General features: G+C 36.5%; 1 protein-coding gene across 2 annotated transcripts; it reads right to left on the minus strand.

Annotated features, from left to right (window-relative positions):
- Positions 1 to 1,472: 1,472 nt before the first annotated feature.
- CCNC (cyclin C) lies at positions 1,473 to 19,817 on the minus strand. 2 transcript variants are annotated; one of them, XM_070733265.1, is made up of 12 exons: positions 19,666 to 19,817; positions 16,340 to 16,446; positions 13,866 to 13,950; positions 13,661 to 13,730; positions 12,090 to 12,141; positions 11,204 to 11,259; positions 9,509 to 9,544; positions 7,332 to 7,423; positions 6,765 to 6,832; positions 6,310 to 6,389; positions 4,911 to 5,029; positions 1,473 to 3,087 (listed from the first exon to the last, which is right to left on the minus strand). In XM_070733265.1, exons 4-12 carry the CDS (start codon positions 13,697 to 13,699, stop codon positions 3,033 to 3,035), a joined length of 597 nt encoding a protein of 198 aa, XP_070589366.1. In that variant the 5' UTR covers positions 13,700 to 13,730; positions 13,866 to 13,950; positions 16,340 to 16,446; positions 19,666 to 19,817; the 3' UTR covers positions 1,473 to 3,032. The 2 variants fall into 2 exon arrangements, with proteins under 2 accessions (XP_070589366.1, XP_070589365.1); XM_070733264.1 differs by having other exon boundaries at positions 19,522 to 19,813.
- Positions 19,818 to 21,834: the final 2,017 nt, after the last annotated feature.

The raw sequence follows: 21,834 nt of genomic DNA on the forward strand, positions 1-21,834 counted from the left end.
GCAAATAAATAACAAAAAAATAATTATTGTTAATAATTATGTTTATAAATATCAGGATCACTAAGTGTCTTATTCAGTGGTGACTACCAGTGATAATGGTGAGTAAATGGTTGTTAAGGGATTGGGAAATGGTAATTTAGGGGTTTAAAGTGTTAAGAGATGGAGTGCGATACTTTTCATAGCCAAAATATGGTGTATTTACTTCCGCATCTCTACTTCGCGGAAATTCAACTTTCACGGGCGGTCTCGGAACGCATCCCCTGCGAAAGTCGAGGGAACACTGTAGATTGTATCTCTGGGACTCCAAGTAAAATATCATCCATATAATAATACTGTATATCAAAGCCAATGGATAAAATTTGCGAAAAGGGACTAATGCTGCAGCAACATAAAGCTGACATAATGTAGGACTATTTAACATTCCCTGCATAAAACTGTCCAGTGATAACGTTTATTAGGTTCCAAATGATTCACTGCAGGCATAATAAATGCAAAATTTTCCTGATCGGCAGAGGGGGGCATAGAGGAATAGAGAAAAAAACAATCCTTTAAATCAATTAGCCAAATCCGTACAATTGATCAGGAATGAAAATAATGAAAATTCCCTCCAAATAAAGGGCATGCATAGCACACTGTTTAAATTCCTGTCCCAAACTACATATTACGCTGGAGTAAGCAACATGCGAAAAGTGGTTTTCCAATCTTCAACTACTAAGATATGAGCATTTCCTGCATGTAGGTAATTCCCAACCCCATGTCTCTAATTCCTTTTCTAAGTTCCATTAAAATTGCATATGACAAAAGGCGATATTCCACTATTTGAGCTCTATTCTGATCTATTTGTCCCATGGCATGTACTGAGCAAAGCATATCGGTAATTTCTTTTATATTCTACTCCCCCCCCCCCGTCTAATTGTTCCTCTAGTATTTATCTTATGGGGGTATACAATGGCCATGGAGATACAAAAAGATTAGCCTCTTTAGGAGGAGCTGAAGGTCCAATTGGAGATGATTTTGGGGTAACAATTTTTATCTGATCGTAATCAGGTGGAGATCTGGGAATTGTTGTCCTGCCGAAGCATCAAAGCCAATTTTTTCCACTAGTTAATGTCATTGATACCACTGATGTAATATGTGCACTGGAGCCCAGGTTTCAAGATGTATAGTACGCCTAAACGGAGCGCCCCCACTCCAGATACTAGGGACAGTGTTTCCCTAGTTCCTCAAACAGCTTCCTTATATCTGCATCAGGTGCAGCTATACCTGACTTATGTAACCAGAATTGGAGTTCCCGTACATGCTTATGCTGGTGTTGAGATTGCAACCCATACTTACCAGTGAGGGGTCCTGAAGCTGAAGGTGCACCTAGGAGTTTCTTCCAGACAATAGTATGTTGGCTGTTGTTCCCCATAAGGTGTGTAAGAGAGAGCCCCCCCCCTTGGGTGTCAGATAATGGAGTTAAAGACAAGTCATTGCAGGATGCTAAGATGTCTGACTGCCTTTGCAGTGTTTATTGCTTTTATACAGTTTTCCAAGCAGCAAAAAGTAGAAGAAAGTAACAGCATTTTTATTGAATTATTCTTGCCAATCCTTAAGAACATCTTGTTGATACAACCTAGATGAGATCACGTACCAGCCAGGGGTAATGTCCCAAATCATCCTGGCTTTGGGAACTGGGTGAGATCATGTAGACATGAGAGGCCCATTTGAGGTAGGCAGTTTGCTGCACACAACCATGTCATGGCCTCCATCTCTACACAAAAACACTTTGGTTACCCTTAATTCATTGACATATCAAGTAGATGCAGGCACTGCTGCTTTTAGATCAAGTTTTAGAACAAGCACCATTTGACAATACTCTTTCAACCCATGTTCTTTTCTTTGTATCCTGGCAGAATGATGCTCCCTTGGATGAAAGGCATTTTAAAGCAGTCTTTCCCAACTGGCACCTTCACTATTTGTTGTATTTTGTAATCTCCCTAATCCTCCACTAACATGGCCATGTTAGCCGGCCTGAAGGCAATGGTAATCTAATACAGCTAGAAGGCATCATGTTGAGGAAAGCTACTTTAGCCTGAAAGGCAGGCTATTTTAACTCATTTTAGGGTCCCAAACAAATAGTCCATGAAGGTTTCTGGGTTCGGGACTAAGTACTAAAGGGAAGTCTGAGTAAAGAACAAGCATATGGCCCTTGAGTTTAAAAAAAGGAAACATCCTGTCTTTGAATGATTCTTGTGTTAATTTGTACAGTAATTTATTTTATTTTATTATGGAATCAGTATCAAATGCTTCTGCTTTCTCAACAGACAAGCCATATAACTGGGAAAGCAGAAAGCAAATTTCTGGCGTACAACATATTCACCATTATAACCTCAAATAGGTTAGATTTACTTGATTGGATTACAAAATATGTCAAGGACTTAATAGCACATTCTTTCCTAAAACAACCAGTTTTCATTATATATATATTGCACTTGGGGGGTTATCCTGGATTTCTTCTACCAAACTACAGGTATTGTAGAGTATCTTCTTAAACTTTGGACAAGGAATACAACATTGTATACATTTTAAGGATTTTTTTTTTCTGTTTTCCCTAAGGCATTTACTACAGCAATGCATTCTTAAAATATCCATTGGCAAGTATATACCTAGAAAATTAGGATCTCAAATCCAACTTCTCAAGTCATCTCTTGTATTCCAGAGTTAAACAAGTATAGTTGCAAGAAAGATCAATTCACAGTTATCCATCTTTGTGTTAACCCAGTTTGTTTAACTCACCACTATTTCTTTCCAATAACAAAATTTACTGGACTCTGTCCATACTGAATTACATCATTATTTATATCCAAAATTTTTGATTTCTGTAGTATCACAATTCAAATGGGTATGTGTTTAAGGAAAAGCTTTTGTACACGTGATAGAAACACCGTGTTCTATCTGAAAAGACATTATTTGAAACCTTCTGTCCACGTCCTCCACATATAAAAAGTGTCTTAATCCAAAGTGGTCCACAATTCATTTCTTTGGAATGTTTAAGATTGGCTGTAGCTAGAATTCTGACTTCCATTTGGACCCTGGTCACTTTCACTGTTTGAAAAAAAGCAGGAAAATATTACATTATATATTTATTATTAAAATGATTACAAACATTTGATTTTAAGATTAAGATCATCTTTATTGTCATTTTTTTTACTGTGAGCCTACTGGCATATATTAAATATGAATTTTTGTTGCCTGCTCTCAAAGTATATATCTACCCATACACTTTATTAATATTATATATGTTAATCACTATCTATTTTGAATACACAGCAGAAAGCTGAAAATTGAGACTTCACTCTATTGATACCATATGGAACAAAGCTGATTAAATCTAAATTATCTGGTTCCGACATCATAAAGCCCCTTTCCAGATGATAACAAGGAAAACAAGTCTTGAAGATGTGTACCGTCCTTTGAGGGTTAATATGCAAGCAGATTTCAACCTTACCAATGAAACTTCATCCTAATTTTACCAAGTTGTAATGGCACAGGACATATCTTACCATATGGCATTACTTGCTTTAGTATTTACCGTAATATAATATAATTTAAATAGATAGTTTAACTCAGGGTATTACATATTTTTATTTTAATATTCAGGATTGCATGTGACATAAAGAAGGGTGAAATGGCCTTCCAGATCAGCTTCAACATCTAGCCTCATTTAGTCTGGCTGCTACTTTTAATTCAGTAATACTAATAAATAACTGGAAGAGCTTCATATGCTTTAAAAATGATTTTGAAGTATGTTATAGAGCAGGGGTCTCCAAATTTAAGATTCAAAAAGCATGGCTGGCTGGGGAATTCTGGGAGATGAAGTTCACAAGACTTAAATTTTTGCAAGTTTGGAGAGCCCTGCTATATAGCTTCTTTATATTCAGTATGCAGACTATTTTTAAAAACTTACAGAAATAAATAAGTCATTGCTTTATAGAGTTGACCCACTGAAATGAATTTGACTTCCAAAGCAGCCTCATTTTAATCTGAATCTCATTAACATAGTTCCTTGGAAAATGTTAGGTTCAATATGGACAAATACCACTCTAACTCAAAAGCAAACTATTTTTGCCGAGGGGTGGGTGGGTATATATTTTGGCCTTCCAGGGTTTCAGAGTATTTTGGGTGGTGGTGTGTGTATGTTAAGCAGAATGGGCATAATACGTCTAGTCCAGGAGTCACCAAACTTGGCAGCTTTAAGGCTTGTGGACTTTAACTGCCTGAATACTCAGCCAGCAAAGCTATTCTAGGAGTTGAAGTCCACAAGTCTGAAAGTTGCCAGGGTTGGAGACGCCTGGTCTAGTCAACACTTAGCTCATTTATTGTTATCTATACTTCTCTCTGCAGTAAAATGCAAACCCAAATAATGATGTAGGAAAATAATAATTTATACCAAATTTCAATGGAACAACCATAGAGACTACGAGGCCTGAAAATGTAGCTGCCTTCTTTACCTGACTCAACCAAAAGAACTCAAACAAATTGCATGTGACTCTCAAATCTACCAACATTCCTCTATGGGGGTTGAATAGTAAAGGATTGCTTTTATGTGAATGAGGCATGGCAGGCATCCAAGTTGTTCCTGTATTGGATCATTTTTGTAAGCAAATTTAAGTGTCCCATTTCACTCACAACTTAAATTCTCTTTATGGCTGTATCTTATGATTGAAAAATAATTCAGAATTAATTAATCCCTATTAGATCACTAAATCAAGAGGGAAGGCATGGAATCAATAAATTGGTTAATTACGTACCAGATGCATTTTCCATAGCAAGGCTACATCCAAGTCTAAAATTATTTTCTCTTCAAATTGATTATTCTTGTTTTGCAGTTGATCATCTATTCAAATGAACTTATTTTGAAAACTTACCTATTTGGAGGCGGTTTGGGTTTAGGCATCTTGCTTAGAATTGTTGCCATTTCTTTCCTTTCATCAAAGTTTTTCCATTGTTCATACAATTTTAAAATGACCCTGATTATTTCCAATATCTAAAAAAAAGATGAAAAATAGTTCTGTGCAGATCTATGGTGATTGCAGTAAGTATGAATTTCAACATAGTAAAGATAGATTTGAAAATATTTTCGGATCAGGGAGTTTATCGTGAAAACGTTTTGCAGGCCACTATTATTTTTATAGAAGGGATGTGGTGGCTCAGTGGCTAAGAGGCTGAGCTTGTAGATCGAAAAGTTGGCAGCTCAGCGGTTCAAATCCCTAGTGATGCATAACGGGGGTGAGTTCCCATTACTTGTCCCAACTTCTGCCAACCTAGCAGTTCAAAATCATGTTAAAAAGCACATATGTGCAAGGGAAACCTTTACCTTATTATTTTTATTCTTGGGGGGGGGGGAGTGCAAACTATCCCTAGTGCCCTAGCTTCTAAATCTTAAAATTCATTTTAGAAAGTTTTTTATTATTTTTGAATTAATATAGCATTTTCTAGCACTCTAGTGTAAACTTATGATCTCACTCACTCATTCTTAAACCTATTATTTAGAGGTTGGGTGTAAACGCTCAGCAGTTAAAAATGCTGAACTTATCAGCTGGAAAGCTGACAGCTTGGGTTTGAGACCCGCATGTCGTCCAATGGGGTGAAATCACGTCCCTTGCTCCAGCTCCTCACCTAGCAGTTTAAAAACATGCAATGTGAGTAGATAAATAGACAGCACTTTGATGGGAAAGTAACAAGGTTTCAAAGATTTGGTGTATAAACATATTGTCCACATGATCAAGAAACTGGTCTTTGGACAATGTTGGCTCCCTTGGTCAAGAAACTGAATGAACACTGTGCGCTAGAGTTGGACATGACTTGGCAGGAAATATCTTTTTTACTGCCATTTAGTCTCAACAAATGGCAGCACTGGGCTCAGAGCAGTATCTGGATTTATTAATACTCAGATGGGAGACCATCAGTAAATGCCAGATCTTGGAATAAAGCACTGATAATGGCTTTTATATTTTTGACCAACTATATAATTGCACCTATCCAATCATACATCAAGATCAATCAAAAGCATCTGTGCCCAACACAGAATATGCAATCAATAAAATATTTTGAAATTACTATGCAGTATCTTGTTGGTATTGTTATATAAATATTACATTGAACGGTTTCCTTTTTAAATTCTTTATGTTTTTCAATTTTTCATCAAGGGATGCTGGGCCAATAAGAAGCTTTCATCTTACCCATTTTGTTCAATAGCACAATAATGTACCAACCCAGACAAGTTATTTTCGGTAAATCTGTAATTATTAAATAAAATATAACTACCTTCTCCATATCAACAGAGAGTTCAGCAAACCACTGTCTAGCATCCTTTTGCTGGACAACACAAGCCACATGTAGGCAAGCTGTAAAGAAAGCATATGGTTGAAAGATAAAATTAAGGCACAAAATTTGTGGTACAAATGCTTTCACATTATTAAATGAAAAACACAGTCAGAACATATTCTGTGTGCTACTGTCTCCCTCTCCAAACTGGATTTTCAATTATATCATTCTACAAATATAATTATTAATGCTGATTTAGGATGTATGGTTGAAGAATAGTTTCCCGGTTTACCATAACTTTATTGTATGGACAAAGTTCAATTATAAACTGAAAAATGAAATAGTTGAGGCTTTCACTATAACACCAGAATTTCTATGAAAATGGCCATGGAAGCAACTCTGTCTTGAACCATTCCATTCAAATAGTGATATAGTATACACAACGTGTTACATACCTAGAGCTATCATGAAAGGAGGGTACAGCAGACAAAGATCAGTTCTGTATGTGTCATTCACTATCCTCCTGCACAGACAAAAGTAACAGATCAGCAAGTTGTCATTTATGACTCCACACAATGGAGTCAAAACAATATAAAACCGTGACATAAGATTACTTTTCCTTTAAATACAGTATCTGATGTAATGGGTATAATCTGAGCAGGAGGACATATTTCAATACATTTCATTTTCTATATCTTTTTTGATATTGAACATTGGCATATTAGGTGTACTCATCTTACATGCAGTAAGGCAAGCATCACCATGAGCTTTTCAGTTATAATACATTCAGACTATAAGAATGAATAGTAGATCTGATGGATTATGTCCATTCATTAAAAAAAGTGATATTTCAGCCAACCCCCACCCCTTTTAAATCAATAAATTAAACAACTTTATGGTTTCATGCATTTTCCAAAGTGGTTTAAGCAGATTTCCCTAGGCAACAATTTTATTCAGGTCAATAATTTTCATAGGTTTTCTATTTAGGCTAAAGGACTTTTTAAATAATCTGTCTTCATTACCAAGCAAGAGGCAGCAGCATGTCTTCTTGGCCCATATCTTGTACATATTGAAGTAGAGGTCTATAGGGATGATAAACTATCAAACAGCAGTCCTAGAAAGATTGCATTTAAGAAAAATATTAAAAGCATCATCATCATTCACAATATTCCACATGTTAAGTACTTCTCTGGTGTTTATTGTGCCATCTATTACAGTAGTAATAGATGGCACATTACAGTTGCTTCACAGAAATAATTCCTCTCTCTCTCTGAAACACAAATGCTGACACATTTGCTGCACACAGAAATCCAATTTGCCAACAACAACCAACTCCCCCCAGAGATTAGAATAGCTCCCACCCTTCTTGCCTTTCGTAAGCTCCTTAAAACCCACCTCTGTCATCAGGCATGGGGGAACTGAGATATTCTTTCCCCCTAGGCTTCTACAATTTATGTATGGTATGTTTGTATGTATGATTGGTTTTTAAAATAAGGGTTTTTAGCTGTTTTAGTATTGGATTGCCGCATGTTGTTTTTACCACTGTTGTTAGCTGCCCCGAGTCTAGGGAGAGGGGCGGCATACAAATCAAATCAAATCAAATCAAATCAAATCAAATCAAATCAAATAAATAAATAAATAAATAAATAAATGTTTCCCGAACCGCCGATTTCCCTGATTTCCCTGTTTTCCAGGTTTGCTGGACACCCCGATCTAAACTTCTGGTTGGCCTCTTGGGCCATTTTTTGCTGACCCCAGCTTTAGGAGTCTGGAGGCTTCAATGAGGCCTGTGCGCATGTGAAGAGGGGTAGCACAGGGGTTGTGCACATGCACAGGAGGGGGGTACACCCTTTTGGCATGCAAGCCAAAAAAAGGTTCACTATCACTGCCCTATACCATTTCAGACAAATGATTGTCCAATCTCTTCTTAAACACATCCAGTGTTGGAGCACCCATATGTATACCTTCTGGAGGCAAATTATTCCACTGATTAATTCTTGTCAGGAAATTTCTCCTTAGTTCTAGGTTGCTTCTCCGATTAGTTTCCATCCATTATTTCATCCTGCCTTTAAGTGCTTTGAGAATAGATTGACATCCTCCCTCATTTTTCTGGAAGTTCCTTAGATATTGGGGCATTGCTGTTATGTCACCCACAATGCTTCTTTTCATTATGCTAGTCATACCTAATTCCAGCTGCCCTTTGTCATGTTTTAGCCTCTAATCCCAATCATCTTTGTTGCTCTTCTCGGCCCTCTTTCTAGACTCTCAACATCTTTTTTATATTGTGGCAACCAAAACTGGATAAAATATTCCAAATATAGTTTAATCTACTCCTGAAGAGTGTTCAGAGATTTCTCAATCCATAGCTCGTCATCCTTTCTCTAAGATTACTGTATTCTGCTAGATATAACCTATTACCTATTATTATTCTTTCCTTCCAGTGGAAAATAGTAACATTTCAGGAGAAGATAGAATATTCTAGCTATGATGATTAATATATAATTATGCAGAGGAATTGTATTTGTACTATTTGTGTTACAACAGCAATAGAGACCAGGATTGCCGCAGTTGATAAAATGCAACATCACCTGACTACACTGTTCAGTGATGACAATCCCAGGCAGTCCCAGTTGCCATTGTAACCCCAAAATTCCCCAATCATTAATAGGAAGAAGCAAGAATTCAAGGTTAGAAGTATGGGGATACCAAGGGGAGCTGGGAGGAAATCATAGGTAGGACCTGGAAGGGCCTGTACAATCCGTGTGTGAATTGTGGGAGCTAGGGAAGGCCTGCACAAGCCCTACACAATTTGCAGGAGGCTGGGGAAGCTCCACATGGGTAGGGGTGTGCTGAGGATGGGAGAAAAAGTGGGACTGACTTACCAGAGCAACTTGCAATTTTCCCTGCTAGCTTCCTCATAAACTTTGCTTGGGGTAGCCAGCAGGCAAGGTTACAAATGGTGATCACATGACCCCAACTCTCTGTGATGTTACAGTGACAAGCAAGATATCTAAGTGCCTGGATCACAATAATGTGATGGGGGTGGTGAATGCGTTGTGGTAGCCAGAACTTTGTGGAACCCATCATATGTCCATATTTCAGTGCCACTGTAACTTTGAACAGTCACTGAATGAATAGATATAATTCAAGGACTACCTGCACAAGAGATCGAACAAATGTACAAACTAAATGAACTTACCATTAACTCTAAAAGATAAAATTCACATTCTAATATCTGTATGGAACAAAAAAATGTATGCATTACATGAACAAAACTTAAATAATGTGCATCATATATTATCCTGTTCTATGATCAGCTGAATCTAAACTATTAAAATTCTAAACTTGGAAAACCAGGGGAACAAAAACATGTAGGGTTTTTTTTGTCAACAGCAATAACATTTGACATTTTGATTTCAATAAACTCCTTTTTGAAAACATTTTTTACTCCAGATTTATCATATTTTTTTTCTTTTTTGCAATCAAATTCATTCATTCAGCTTCTACAGCCACCAACTGAACCAAGTGACTCTAGATTGCTTACAATTCTAAAATTATACAATTAAAAAACCAATAAAAACATCCGCAAAATAAATAGTATGAACAGCAGCCATGAAGATTAATCAATTATTAGTAAAGCCAAGTAATGGGGCTCTGAGGACATTCGGAGCCCAAAGCCTGGGTACATAGCATATTTTTCAACTTTTGCAAAAGCCTAAAAGGTTTGGGGCCATTCTAATCTTTTAGGGGAGGATATTACATAAGGTAGTGGGCAGTGTTCCCTCTAATTTTTTTGGGGGGTGGGCGGAAAAGTATAGTGTCTGAGCGGCAGTCCCTTCGGGACTGGGCAGCACAGAAATAATAAATAAATAAACAAACAAACAAACAAACAAACAAACAAAAAGCCCACCCTGTTTTGCCTCAGAGAATTTCAAAATAAAATACTGTACTGTGTGTCTATAACAGTGAGCTCATAATAGGGCAACTCTATCAATATCAAAATGCCACTTAAATAGTTGAGCTAGTTTTAAACTAGATTTTGATTTTCTTTCTCTCTTCCTTACTCCCATTCTTTTTCTTTTTCTTTTCCTTCCTCTCTTTTTTCTATCTGTTTCTCTCTCTTCCTCTCTCTCTCCTTCCCTCTCACTCTTTCCCTCTCGGCTTCTGGGCAGGTTTGAAAAACTCTGAGTTGATGATGATTTTTAAGTGAGCGATTGCTCACTGCTCAGCTTAGAGGGAACTATGGTAGTATGGGTACAGCAGATAAAGTCCGTTTTTTTCTTCCCACCAGTCAGCACTTTTTGACTGACAGGATCTACAGTTTATTTGTTGGATCAGAATAAACGGGTACAAACTCTTGGAAAAAGATAGTCCCTCAGATAACCCAGCTGCAAGCCATGTAGGGCTTTAAAGGTGACAACCAGCACCTTGACTTGCACCCATAAACACACCAGCAGCCTGTACAGCTCAAGGAGTAGTGGTGTTATACGTGCGAGGCAAATGACACCATTTATTGCCATTTGGCTGCATTTTGCACCAACTGAAGTTTCCGAATGCTCTTGAAGAGCAGCCCCACGTACTGCATGTTAGTGGATAGTAATCTTGTTTAGGTTTTTCTCTTCTCCGAGGATCACTCTTAGATTACTCTCAGCCACAGTTGATGACACAATACCAAGACTCTTTTTTTTTTAAAAAAAAATTCCTACTTTTTTAAACAATTTAAAACAGCTGGAAATATAGCAAACTTCCTGTCACTGTATGGAAACAATGCATTGATACATTCTCAACATCCCCACTCTTCCACATACAGTAAAAGTGCAAAAGTCTTATCAAAATCATTTGCAGAGAAAGGGAAGTGCCAAGGCAAGGAATGTTTTCTTAAGAATATACTTACATGGTTCATCCTATAAGGAAATTCTTTTGGAAAGGCATACGAAAACCTAGTTTTCACTGCAACGAAGAAAAAGTCAAGAATGATTTTTAAAATAAAAGCAATGAACATTAATTTAGCATACTGACTTCTCTCTCTATACCTTAATTTAATTAAAATACTAGATGCTGAATACAGGGATTTAAATTTTAAATCACAAGAGAACAAGAGTTAACTATTAAGCATATATATTTTTATATGTACTGTATATAAAGCCACCCAGAGTGGGGCGGCATAGAAATATAATAAATTAAATTAAATTTGATAGCAACATTTTATAGAAATTTACAATCCAAAATGGAGATAAAGCAAGTATTTCTATTTCAATATCTTGGAATATAGATTAGAATCAATTTACACAATGTTTATCAGTTTCTGCAAGTTTCAAATATTATCAAATGGAAAAGAAGCATTCATTCGTTTATAAAAATTAAACACTGCATCAATACAATTTTTCTTCTTCTATTCAATCAAGTTTAGTTCTTGGAAACCGCTTGGGCAAATCCTTGCAGGTTTTTTTGGTAAGATTTTTCAGAAGTTGTTTGCCACTGCCTCATTCCTAGGGTTGAGAGAGACTGGTTCACAGTCACACAGCTGGTTTTATAAACTTACAGTCTCCTGGTTTCTAGCGTAATGCCTTTAGGCACTACGCCAAATGGCTCTCACCAATAGTATTGTACTGTATTGTATTACATTTTATCATATTGTATCATGCAATACAATAAGACAGAGCTTAGCAGTTTTTTAGTTTTTCATGCGTATGTTCTATTCCATATGTCTGAATATGATAACTATAAGCAATATTTGATTTTAAAATTCCTTTGATAGCTTTACAAAAAATTCCACTTACATACAGAAGTAGCAGCAGATATCAATCTTGTATTTGAAACCACACCAAATTCCTAGAACATCAAAAATAAAATAATGGTGGTAAGTATACAATTCCAGAGGCACACGCTAACAAAATGTCAAACTTTGGTTACTATGTGAAATTACAGGAGGGTGCTCTTGATCTGAGCAGGGGGGGGGTTAAAAGGGCACATTTTGTTCTAATTGGCAGGCTGGTAGGATCATCCAAGCCTCACTATGCCCAATTCCACAATACCCCACGTGAGCTGATCTAACACTTCTCTGCTTTTGTGCCAATTTTTCTTGTTTAGCCAAAAATCACAGTATTTTGCAGATTCAAGGATTATATTACAATAAACACATTTTTGTCCGTGTGAAAAGAAAGAGTATTTTTTTTCCTTTCATCAATTTCCATTGGCTGCTATACTATTGGCAGAAAGCCACTTCGATGTTAATCCCCCATAGCCAAAAGGCAGGAAAAACAACCTGCAAAAGCAAAGCACTAAAAGCCCAACCGATCAAAGTCAGAAAAGATCAACTAGCTGATATGATCAATAGTGATGGGCGAACCGAACCCACACAATTCAGGTCCATACCGAATTTTGCGGTGTTCAGTATGCCGAACACGAACCCAAAATGTTTTGAAACTTCGGGCAAAGTTTGGGGTCGCGTTCGGCATTCAAAGCTTTGACGTTACCGGCAGGTTGCTAAGGACATCAAGGTGATCACTTCCTGGATTCCATGGAATCCAGGAAGTGATCACCTTGGCGTCCTTAGCAACCTGCCGGTATATGTGACATCAAAGGTCCGCCCCCGGAATCTCTTGGTGGGATTCCCCGTTCAGGTTTGGTTCGGGTTCGGCCAAATTTTGTGTAAAGTTCGTCCGAACTTGCCGAACCCGAACACCGTTGGGTTCGCCCATCACTAATGATCAACAAAATGCTGTGGAGATTGGAAGAGAGGAAGGCCTAACAGAAAAATCCTATCAGAAAAAGGATATTAAATGTGCTAATTACAGCCACTCCTCATTTAGCAACTATCCTGGTAGTGACCATTCACAAATACGATGGTAATAAACAATAATCAAAATTCATTGTCAACCAAAGCAAGGATTGACCAAGAAATTTCATGCCCCTGGCAACAAAAGCTTTCAGTGTAAATTAAGGTTTGAGAGCTGAGATTCTTATCTTGCAGTTAGAATTTTAAGGGACACTCTGTTCTTGTGAAGAAAAATATTTCAGCAAGCGATAGCTAGTTTAAGCAATCTCTCCACACTACGAGGGAGGAAAAAGTAGGGAAGGGAAAATGGAAACACATATTTGCAGACACACTCTGTGCGTGAGTTACATGTTAATTTAGTGACCATTTCACTTTGTCCAACAACAAAACTGCTGGAAAGGATTGCAGTTGCTAAATTTGATAGTGTACTTATTAAGACCAAGAGAAGAAAAACTAATTTACATCATGTCAAATTATTGTAATACTAATGAATTACTAATTGGCTTTCTATTTATTTCAAAGGAACATGGAAAAATAAAAGTCAGCAAATCACCTGCTAAAATGCCTACTTACCTCTACTTTGGATGCCAAAAATACACACGTGGGAGCCATTAGCACTGGATCAATACTTTTTAGGGAATATCTAAAAAGTTATAATACATAATTTTAAACAGAAGAAAAGAGAAAATTACTAATCATACCATTTTTAAAGAGACCTTATAATCACACAAAAGATTTATATAGAAAAAATGAGACTGTATTGAGCTCATGGTTTTACCTGGCATAGAACCTCTTGAAATAGACAGTAGCAGTGGCAATAACTTGCTGTCTTAGCTTCAAATGTTCACCTAATGCCTGAATAACTTAAAAAAATAAAAAATGAGTTAAATCCTCGTAGTTCAGTTTTGTCTTCCACAACAATTACTGAAATTGAATCCTACATTGTTAAATTATGTTCCTATAGCCTTTTGGGTACTGAAAACTCATTCATAGGATCTGCCAAAGATGAAATAATATATTGTATATTTTATTTTATAGGTAAAGATTGCAAACTGAGACTGTAACACAATAGATAATACTATAAAGCATTGAAACTGTAGTTAGAAAAACAAACATTAAATCACTGCTTTAGATTTCTGGTGCAAAGAACAAGTCAAAGGAGACTGCATAGTTAGGATTATTAAATCTGATTCCTAAAATTAAACTGCCAGCATTTTTCCATGATTGACTACTAAGTTGAGTTTTTTAAATTCAGGCAGATGACAATTCCAGCCCCTGTAGGTAATTTTGATGCATTATGATTATGATTATTCAATTTCTTAAAAAATGACAAAACAGATGCAAGGCATATTGAGGTATATTCTACATGTGGGGGAAATAATTTAGTCTGTTATCTGCAATTTCATGCAATTTTCAACTCACTCTTATCCAGAAACTTAGGAACTTCACCCTGTGTGAAATTCAAAGCTTCTGGTCATCAGTTATCATATAGAGCATCTAAATATTTTGCAAAAGAGATACAGTCCAATGACTTAAGCTGCCAGTATCAACAGAGCTATAGAGTTGGCAAAGGCAGCAGGTGCTTGAAGTATGGCACATTTCATCTATGAAAAGGGAATAGGTGCCGGGGGAAGGTAGATCAGGAAAAAAACTGTCAGCTGCTCCACACAAGCTCTATCTGCCAGTTGGCTAGAAAGCCACCATGGTGTCAGCTGTACAGGTAGCTCATTTGGCTTTCCAAGCAAAGGATATGTTCCAAGCATGTTGGAAGCATCCATCGAAAATACCAAGCAGAGGTAGAGACACAAAATGACAAAACAAAACATAAGATGGTTACTTGATATTTTTCCAGAATCCCTTCATCCATTCATAATTTGAACATGGCAATGTTTTATCATATCCCTGCCATTTCCAAGATAATTCACACATCAATGCTCATTTTAAAGGTTGACAGCCAAGCATGTCCTTATAAACAAGGTGGTTAGCTAAATAATTTTTTTAACTGGGATAAATCTGAAATGATCAGTGGAGGCAGGAATTTTATTTAAACTACAGGATATTCAGAAAGTCAATAAAATGCATGGGCAACAGAATTCTAATACCACTGTCTACATAACAGTACTCTTTGATTGCTTACATTTTTAATAATTTCCAAGATACTAAAATATGAACCGGTTTAAATACAAAATAACTATTTCTTAATTTTAAGAAAGCAACTATTAATTTCCCCATCTCACCTTGCCAGCTCCAACACAGAGGATACTGATTCTGACTGTAATAAGTAACTTTGACTATTCAGACACATTATGAAAAGTCCAATTGTGAATATATATGCATATTCTAAAATATTACTGCCATACTCCCTGTAAGGAAATAAGTTGTACACACAGTTTGTACATGCATTGCTTAATGAATGCAAGATTTTTCAGTAGCTCTATATTAAGAACACAGATTTGCAGCTTCTTTGACCTTTAATTATGCACACGTAACAAATTCTTTATTAGTAAGTTTGATAAAATTTTAGTACTTTGATTTATAAATATGAAAGTTGTGCTATTAGAATGAGCCAAAATATATTCTAACTCTTTAATGATTTTAAATATTTAAGCATGATTTCCTCTCTTATAAAACAAATTAAAGCCACACTATCCCTGCACGTGAATCTTATATTTACATAGACTAAAGTTTCAATGACAGCCAAGTACTGTATTGAAATGCAGTCTAAAATTGTATTTATCTTTTCTACTATTGGCTCCAACTGGAAAATAATGACCTTGAGTTTCAATACCAAATAACCATTGAAAGTAGTCATCATTTTAGAAATTTATTTTGCTTTTCCAAAAACCTCAATTGCGATTTTGGTTTCCCATCGTTTTGAGAAAGAATACCAAAATCTTAGAATAAAAGTTAGGCCTAAGACCATTTCAAGGAAATGAAAACTTTATTTACAACAAAAAAGGGGAAAATCCTATATATGAATGGGCTCACATATGGTTTAGAATCGTAATGTTCCAAAAGGAAAATACATCTCTAACTTTAAAAAAAAATGTTGATCAATGTTATATTTAAATCAAGTAACAGTCTAATGGGAGAATGTTCAAGGGCCAGGCAAAGTGTGTTTCTTCTAAAAATCAATGTTAAATCATTGTTTTTTAAAAAATAAGGACAATCTCACTCATCGACCTCCTCTTTCTCTCATATATGCACACATACACACAGAATATACCAATGATTCATTGTCATCATTTTTACCATTTGTAAAAAATATCTGCAGTTTCCAATATTCTTCTTCTGTTAAAAATTTTAAGTCTTTTTGGCGTTCTTTCAGCAGATCTTGTTTATCCAAAATCCATTGTAAGCTACATAGAAATAAAGGAGAGACCACTTTTAGATATTTATAACAGATGGGATCTATTGCAAACACAGAAAAAAGAGAAGACTTTTTATCCTTTATTATATGGCCTGATGTCAAAGATACTGTACATGCATTGGCATCCTTCAGTCTCAAAATACCATGGTATCATGCTCTGGATTCCCCAGAGCATGAAGCCTGGGTAGGTTAGTATGGAGGATAGACTGTTACCCAAGCAGCAGATGCCTCCTCTCAACATCTCTGAAATATTCCAATGGAATGGCAAAGGCCAATATGATTGGTTCCAGTTATGTCGCAGGAACTATCAGAACGTGGCTGTACACAGTCACGAACTGCTTCTAGGACACCGGCTCTGGATTTTGCCTCAAGGCTTACTTCTGAAGCCTTTTCCAATGATGGATATAACCACAAGGCAGTGGAGGTTTGAAGTCAGAATTTCCCTTCTCCTAGTGGTTGACCAGGGTGTCTTTCGTGTCTTGCTGTGCCCTTAGCGTACCACAACGCTTGCAGAGACCGCCTTTATGACCATTGGCCTATTCTAATAGGTTTCATCTGCTCAGTCTACTGGAATCTGTGTTCGCATGCTCAGGATAGACAAGTCCTTATCTCACCAAAGGTCAATGATCCATTCGCTACTCTCAGCCTGGTTTGGCCAGCCTGTCGAAGCTGTTGCCTGGGATGTGGCCACTGCCCATGCTACAGCTACTAGGATCCACAGGTGAGAGCTGAGTGACAGGTGGAGACCAAGGTGAACGAGCTGCCCTAAAAGTGCCCTAAATGAGCTGCTGCAAAAGGACATGACATGCTGCTACACCAGAGGTGCTACCCTTCCCTGTGTACCCCATATACCCATACACAAAGGTACATATTGTCCTAAATATTCAGTCAAATTTTTTTTCTTCCAATGCTGCTTATATTTCCCCAATGTTCATTGCCACCAGAATTTGAGAGCTCCATAACAGGCCAGCAACAAAATTCTGGCAAATAAAAAACTATCATCAAACTTGGCGACCATTTCAAACTAAAAACATTTTATATGAGAACTATAACCCAAAGATTATAATCAATCTCTTCTCAATAGTGGATTTGTTCTAATAATTTTTACCCTTTTCTAATAATTTGTTCTTGTATTTAAATACATGTGAAAACTAGGGTGATATAATAGATGTCTAAATAAGAGTTCAGGTCTACTCTCAAGTACAGGATGAATTTGAATTACTTGCATTCATGCACATGCATACTCATTCACTCACAACAGCCCAGGATAATTATTAATGGGATAAAATGAAAGTAGAACCTTGTATAAATTGTCTTGACCTCTTGAAGTACAGTAAAGGCAATATATAAGACTAATGCATAACAATAATTATTTTAAGTTGTCTCAGGAATTTTAAATAGTTCTAAATGTTCTAATTTATTATTTTCATATTTCTTGACCATCCATTTCCACAGACAAATTGCATACAAATGTTGTATAAACCCCACTTTCTATCTCTATCTCTTTTACAAATAACATTTCTGTAATACTAGATTTAGAGTTATGTGGCTGTATATTTTTTATGTATCCTAGGAACATTTGTTTTCCTAGCACAGAAAAGTCTGGTTACTGATTAAAAAGCTAGCATTTAAAATACACTTAAGTTATATTTAGATAGAACACTTTCAGATGTTCTCCATGAATCTTAGTTTCTTTAGAAATAGTAGTTGCAAATTGTACTCAAGCAGCAAAAAAAATGAGAATCTTATTAAATACTACTAAATATTTTCCTCCATTATAGGATTCTGATAGGTGCAATAATATTGCACTAAAAATATGTGAACTATAATGTTGTTCAATGTGATTACTGTGTGCCATTCATGATATTCTTCACTTTCATAGTACAATATTATAATTTAATAACATTAACATAACGTGCTATGTATGTGAATTAGAATAACATTCATTTGTCAAAAATATTTAAATAACAGTAAACTATTTTGAAAAGAAGAATGCACATGCCAATACTTTCCTCATGATAAACCCAGCATTATCATTTATTTTATCTGCTTCTATATGAGTTTAACAAGTAAATCTTCATTTTGTAGAAAAGTTATAAGAACAAGAAAAGTTAAAGATAGTACATAAAAGCAGGGAAGGGTGTAGAACCACACTGCTACAATGAAGGAAATATATGTTTCTAACAACACAAAACCCTTGGCATGGAGGGAGACTAGTATAGATTGACAGAAAAAAATGTGTGTGTGTGTATTCGTAGATTTTCACAGGTAAAGGTATGTATATTGGTATATTAGGGTCTTATCAATCTTACATGCGAAAAGACCCAAATATGCCAAGATCTCTCTCTTTCTCTGTGTATGCATATAGATATCTTCTCTTCCATTTCTCATTTTCAGCAGCAATATATACTGCTCAAAAAATAAAGGGAACACTTAAACAGCACAATATAACTCTAAGTAAATCAAACTTCTGTGCAATCAAACTGTCCACTTAGGAAGCAACACTGATTGACAATAAATTTCACATGTTGTCAGCACATTCAACTTTGTACAGAACAAAATATTCAATGAGAATATTTCATTCATTCATCTATTATTATTATTATTATTATTATTATTATTATTATTATTATTATTATTAATTAGATTTGTATGCCGCCCCTCTCCAAGGACTCTAGGATGTGTTATTTGAGTGTTCCCTTTATTTTTTGAGCAGTGTGTGAAAACTATACAGATATAGTTTTATACATATAGATGTATATGTATATATACATACACACACACACACACATATATACTGTATATGTGTGTATATATAAGCTGCATGCATGTGTGTGTGTGTGTGTGTGTATGGATGTGTATATATGCATGCGTTCGTGCGTGTGTGTATGTGCATTGTTTACAACATGGGTTATTTCCAACAACACAAGATAGACAGACAGAAAAAAAAAGCCCCTTACACTCCCTGCAACTGCCCGGCCCTGCGCGCCTGCATTCCGCACCATCTTTTCTTTCCTTCCCTGCCTCCTCCCCCAGAACCTTCAGACCTGCAAGGACAACTCACTAATGCGAACTCTGCCAGAAATTCCCTGCCATGTAGAGGGGTCAAGGTGGGGACGCTTTTTCTTTCCTGCTTGCCGGTAGCCAGGCCAAACCCTCGCTTTTCTTACTCCCCTTCTTCTTCTTCTTCTTTCCTCTACCCCCCCACCTTTCAGGAACAGGAACAGCTTTAGCAGCAGGAAGGAGTCTACAAAAACAGCAGCACCCATACGAGCAGCGACCTCACTCCCTGTTCTGTGCTCTTCCTCTCTTCGTCGGGCGGCTCGATGCTTTCCTAGCAGCTCAGTTCCGGCGGCAGACAAGTTCCACTTGCGGAAATGATAAATTAGCCCACGGGGCGCTTTTTGCTTATCACTAAAATTGAATGTTACGTGCGCTACAGCTTTATCATCTTTATTTATTCTAAATAAAGGCATTTGCCTTAGAAACACATACTCACTGAATACGGTAATTCATTTTCTCTCAGTATTAAATATCCAACCAATGTGATTGCTACATTAAACTTAATCCTAAAATGGAAGATTTGCTCCATTAAAAAAAATCAATCCCCCTCAAGTCAATCTAATGGCTACATGAATATATTAATGTTATTGGGTTTGGTTTTGATTTGAATCGCCATGCAGAATTATTTCACCTTTTTCAACGCTTTTAATCTGATTTGCTATGAGATCATCTCATTTTTAACTTCTCTTTCCTAGTTTTTCGTTGCTTTCAGATCTAAGTTTTAACGTCATCTGAGCTGTTTAGGGGTAGCCAAGGGCACCTAGTAATGTTACCTGCTGTTTTTCATTATTTTCAAGAACCCAAACATTTCCCTTATCTTTCATTCACAAATGTTTTGTATAATCATCTTATAAATGTTTATTTGTTTCACTAATCCTTGCCTGTTTCGGATTTTTTCCCAATATCATTGTAATTCACCAATCAGAAAAAAACACAGAAATGCAATCCACAGGTGGTACAACTAAAGTCCCAGATAGCCTTGTGTCTATTTCCTCAGAATTAATAGCAATAGCACTTAAACTTATATACTGCTTTACAGCCCTCTCTAGTACTTAAAGACATGGCAGAAAGGAGTTCGGCAAGGCTGTATACTGTCGCCCTGCCTATTTAGCTTATATGCAGTGCACATCATGAGAATAAAGAGCTGATAGATAAATTAGTGAAGATTGGACTTAATCCCTGGATAGTTCAATGGATTTGCAGCTGGCTGAAGCGTAGACATCAAAGAGTTATTGTTAATGCCGAATATTCTGAGCAGAGTCAGGTTACAAGTGGTGTGCCACAAGGGTCTGTTCTGGGTCCTATTCTTTTTAATATGTTTGTGAGTGACATAGGGGAAGGTTTGGTAGGGAAGGTTTGCCTATTTGCCGATGACTCTAAAGTGTGCAATAGGGTTGATATTCCTGGAGGCGTCTGTAATATGGTAAATGATTTAGATTTACTAGATAAATGGTCAAAGCAATGGAAACTGCAGTTTAATGTTTCCAAATGTAAAATAATGCACTTGGGGAAAAGGAATCCTCAATCTGAGTATTGTATTGGCAGTTCTGTGTTAGCAAATACTTCAAAAGAAAAGGATTTAGGGGTAGTGATTTCTGACAGTCTCAAAATGGGTGAACAGTGCAGTCAGGCGGTAGGGAAAGCAAGTAGGATGCTTGGCTGCATAGCTAGAGGTATAACAAGCAGGAAGAGGGAGATTATGATCCCGCTATATAGAATGCTGGTGAGACCACATTTGGAATACTGTGTTCAGTTCTGGAGACCTCACCTACAAAAAGATATTGACAAAATTGAACGGGTCCAAAGACGGGCTACAAGAATGGTGGAAGGTCTTAAGCATAAAATGTATCAGGAAAGACTTAATGAACTCAATCTGTATAGTCTGGAGGACAGAAGGAAAAGGGGGGACATGATTGAAACATTTAAATATATTAAAGGGTTAAATAAGGTCCAGGAGGGAAGTGTTTTTAATAGGAAAGTGAACACAAGAACAAGGGGACACAATCTGAAGTTAGTTGGGGAAAGATCAAAAGCAACATGAGAAAATATTATTTTACTGAAAGAGTAGTAGATCCTTGGAACAAACTTCCAGCAGACGTGGTAGATAAATCCACAGTAACTGAATTTAAACATGCCTGGGATAAACATATATCCATCCTAAGATAAAATACAGAAAATAGTTTAAGGGCAGACTACATGGACCATGAGGTCTTTTTCTGCCGTCAGACTTCTATGTTTCTATGTTTCTAAATAAATCACAATTTGGAATTAAGATTGCTGGGAGGAATATCAACAACCTCAGATATGCAGATGA

Source organism: Erythrolamprus reginae, chromosome 1 (genome assembly GCF_031021105.1).
Source record: "Erythrolamprus reginae isolate rEryReg1 chromosome 1, rEryReg1.hap1, whole genome shotgun sequence".
Taxonomy (NCBI): Eukaryota; Metazoa; Chordata; class Lepidosauria; order Squamata; family Dipsadidae; genus Erythrolamprus; species Erythrolamprus reginae.

Excerpts from the sequence above, each read along its gene's own strand:
- CCNC (XM_070733264.1), bottom strand. The coding sequence starts at position 19,553 with ATGGCAGGGAATTTCTGGCAGAGTTCGCATTA. Across the intron at positions 13,951-16,339 it reads GCAGATATTTTTTACAAATG|TTATTCAGGCATTAGGTGAA; the intron begins GTAAAAATGATG and ends TATTTTTTTAAG. Across the intron at positions 5,030-6,309 it reads TCTCTGTTGATATGGAGAAG|ATATTGGAAATAATCAGGGT; the intron begins GTAGTTATATTT and ends TCTTTTTTTTAG.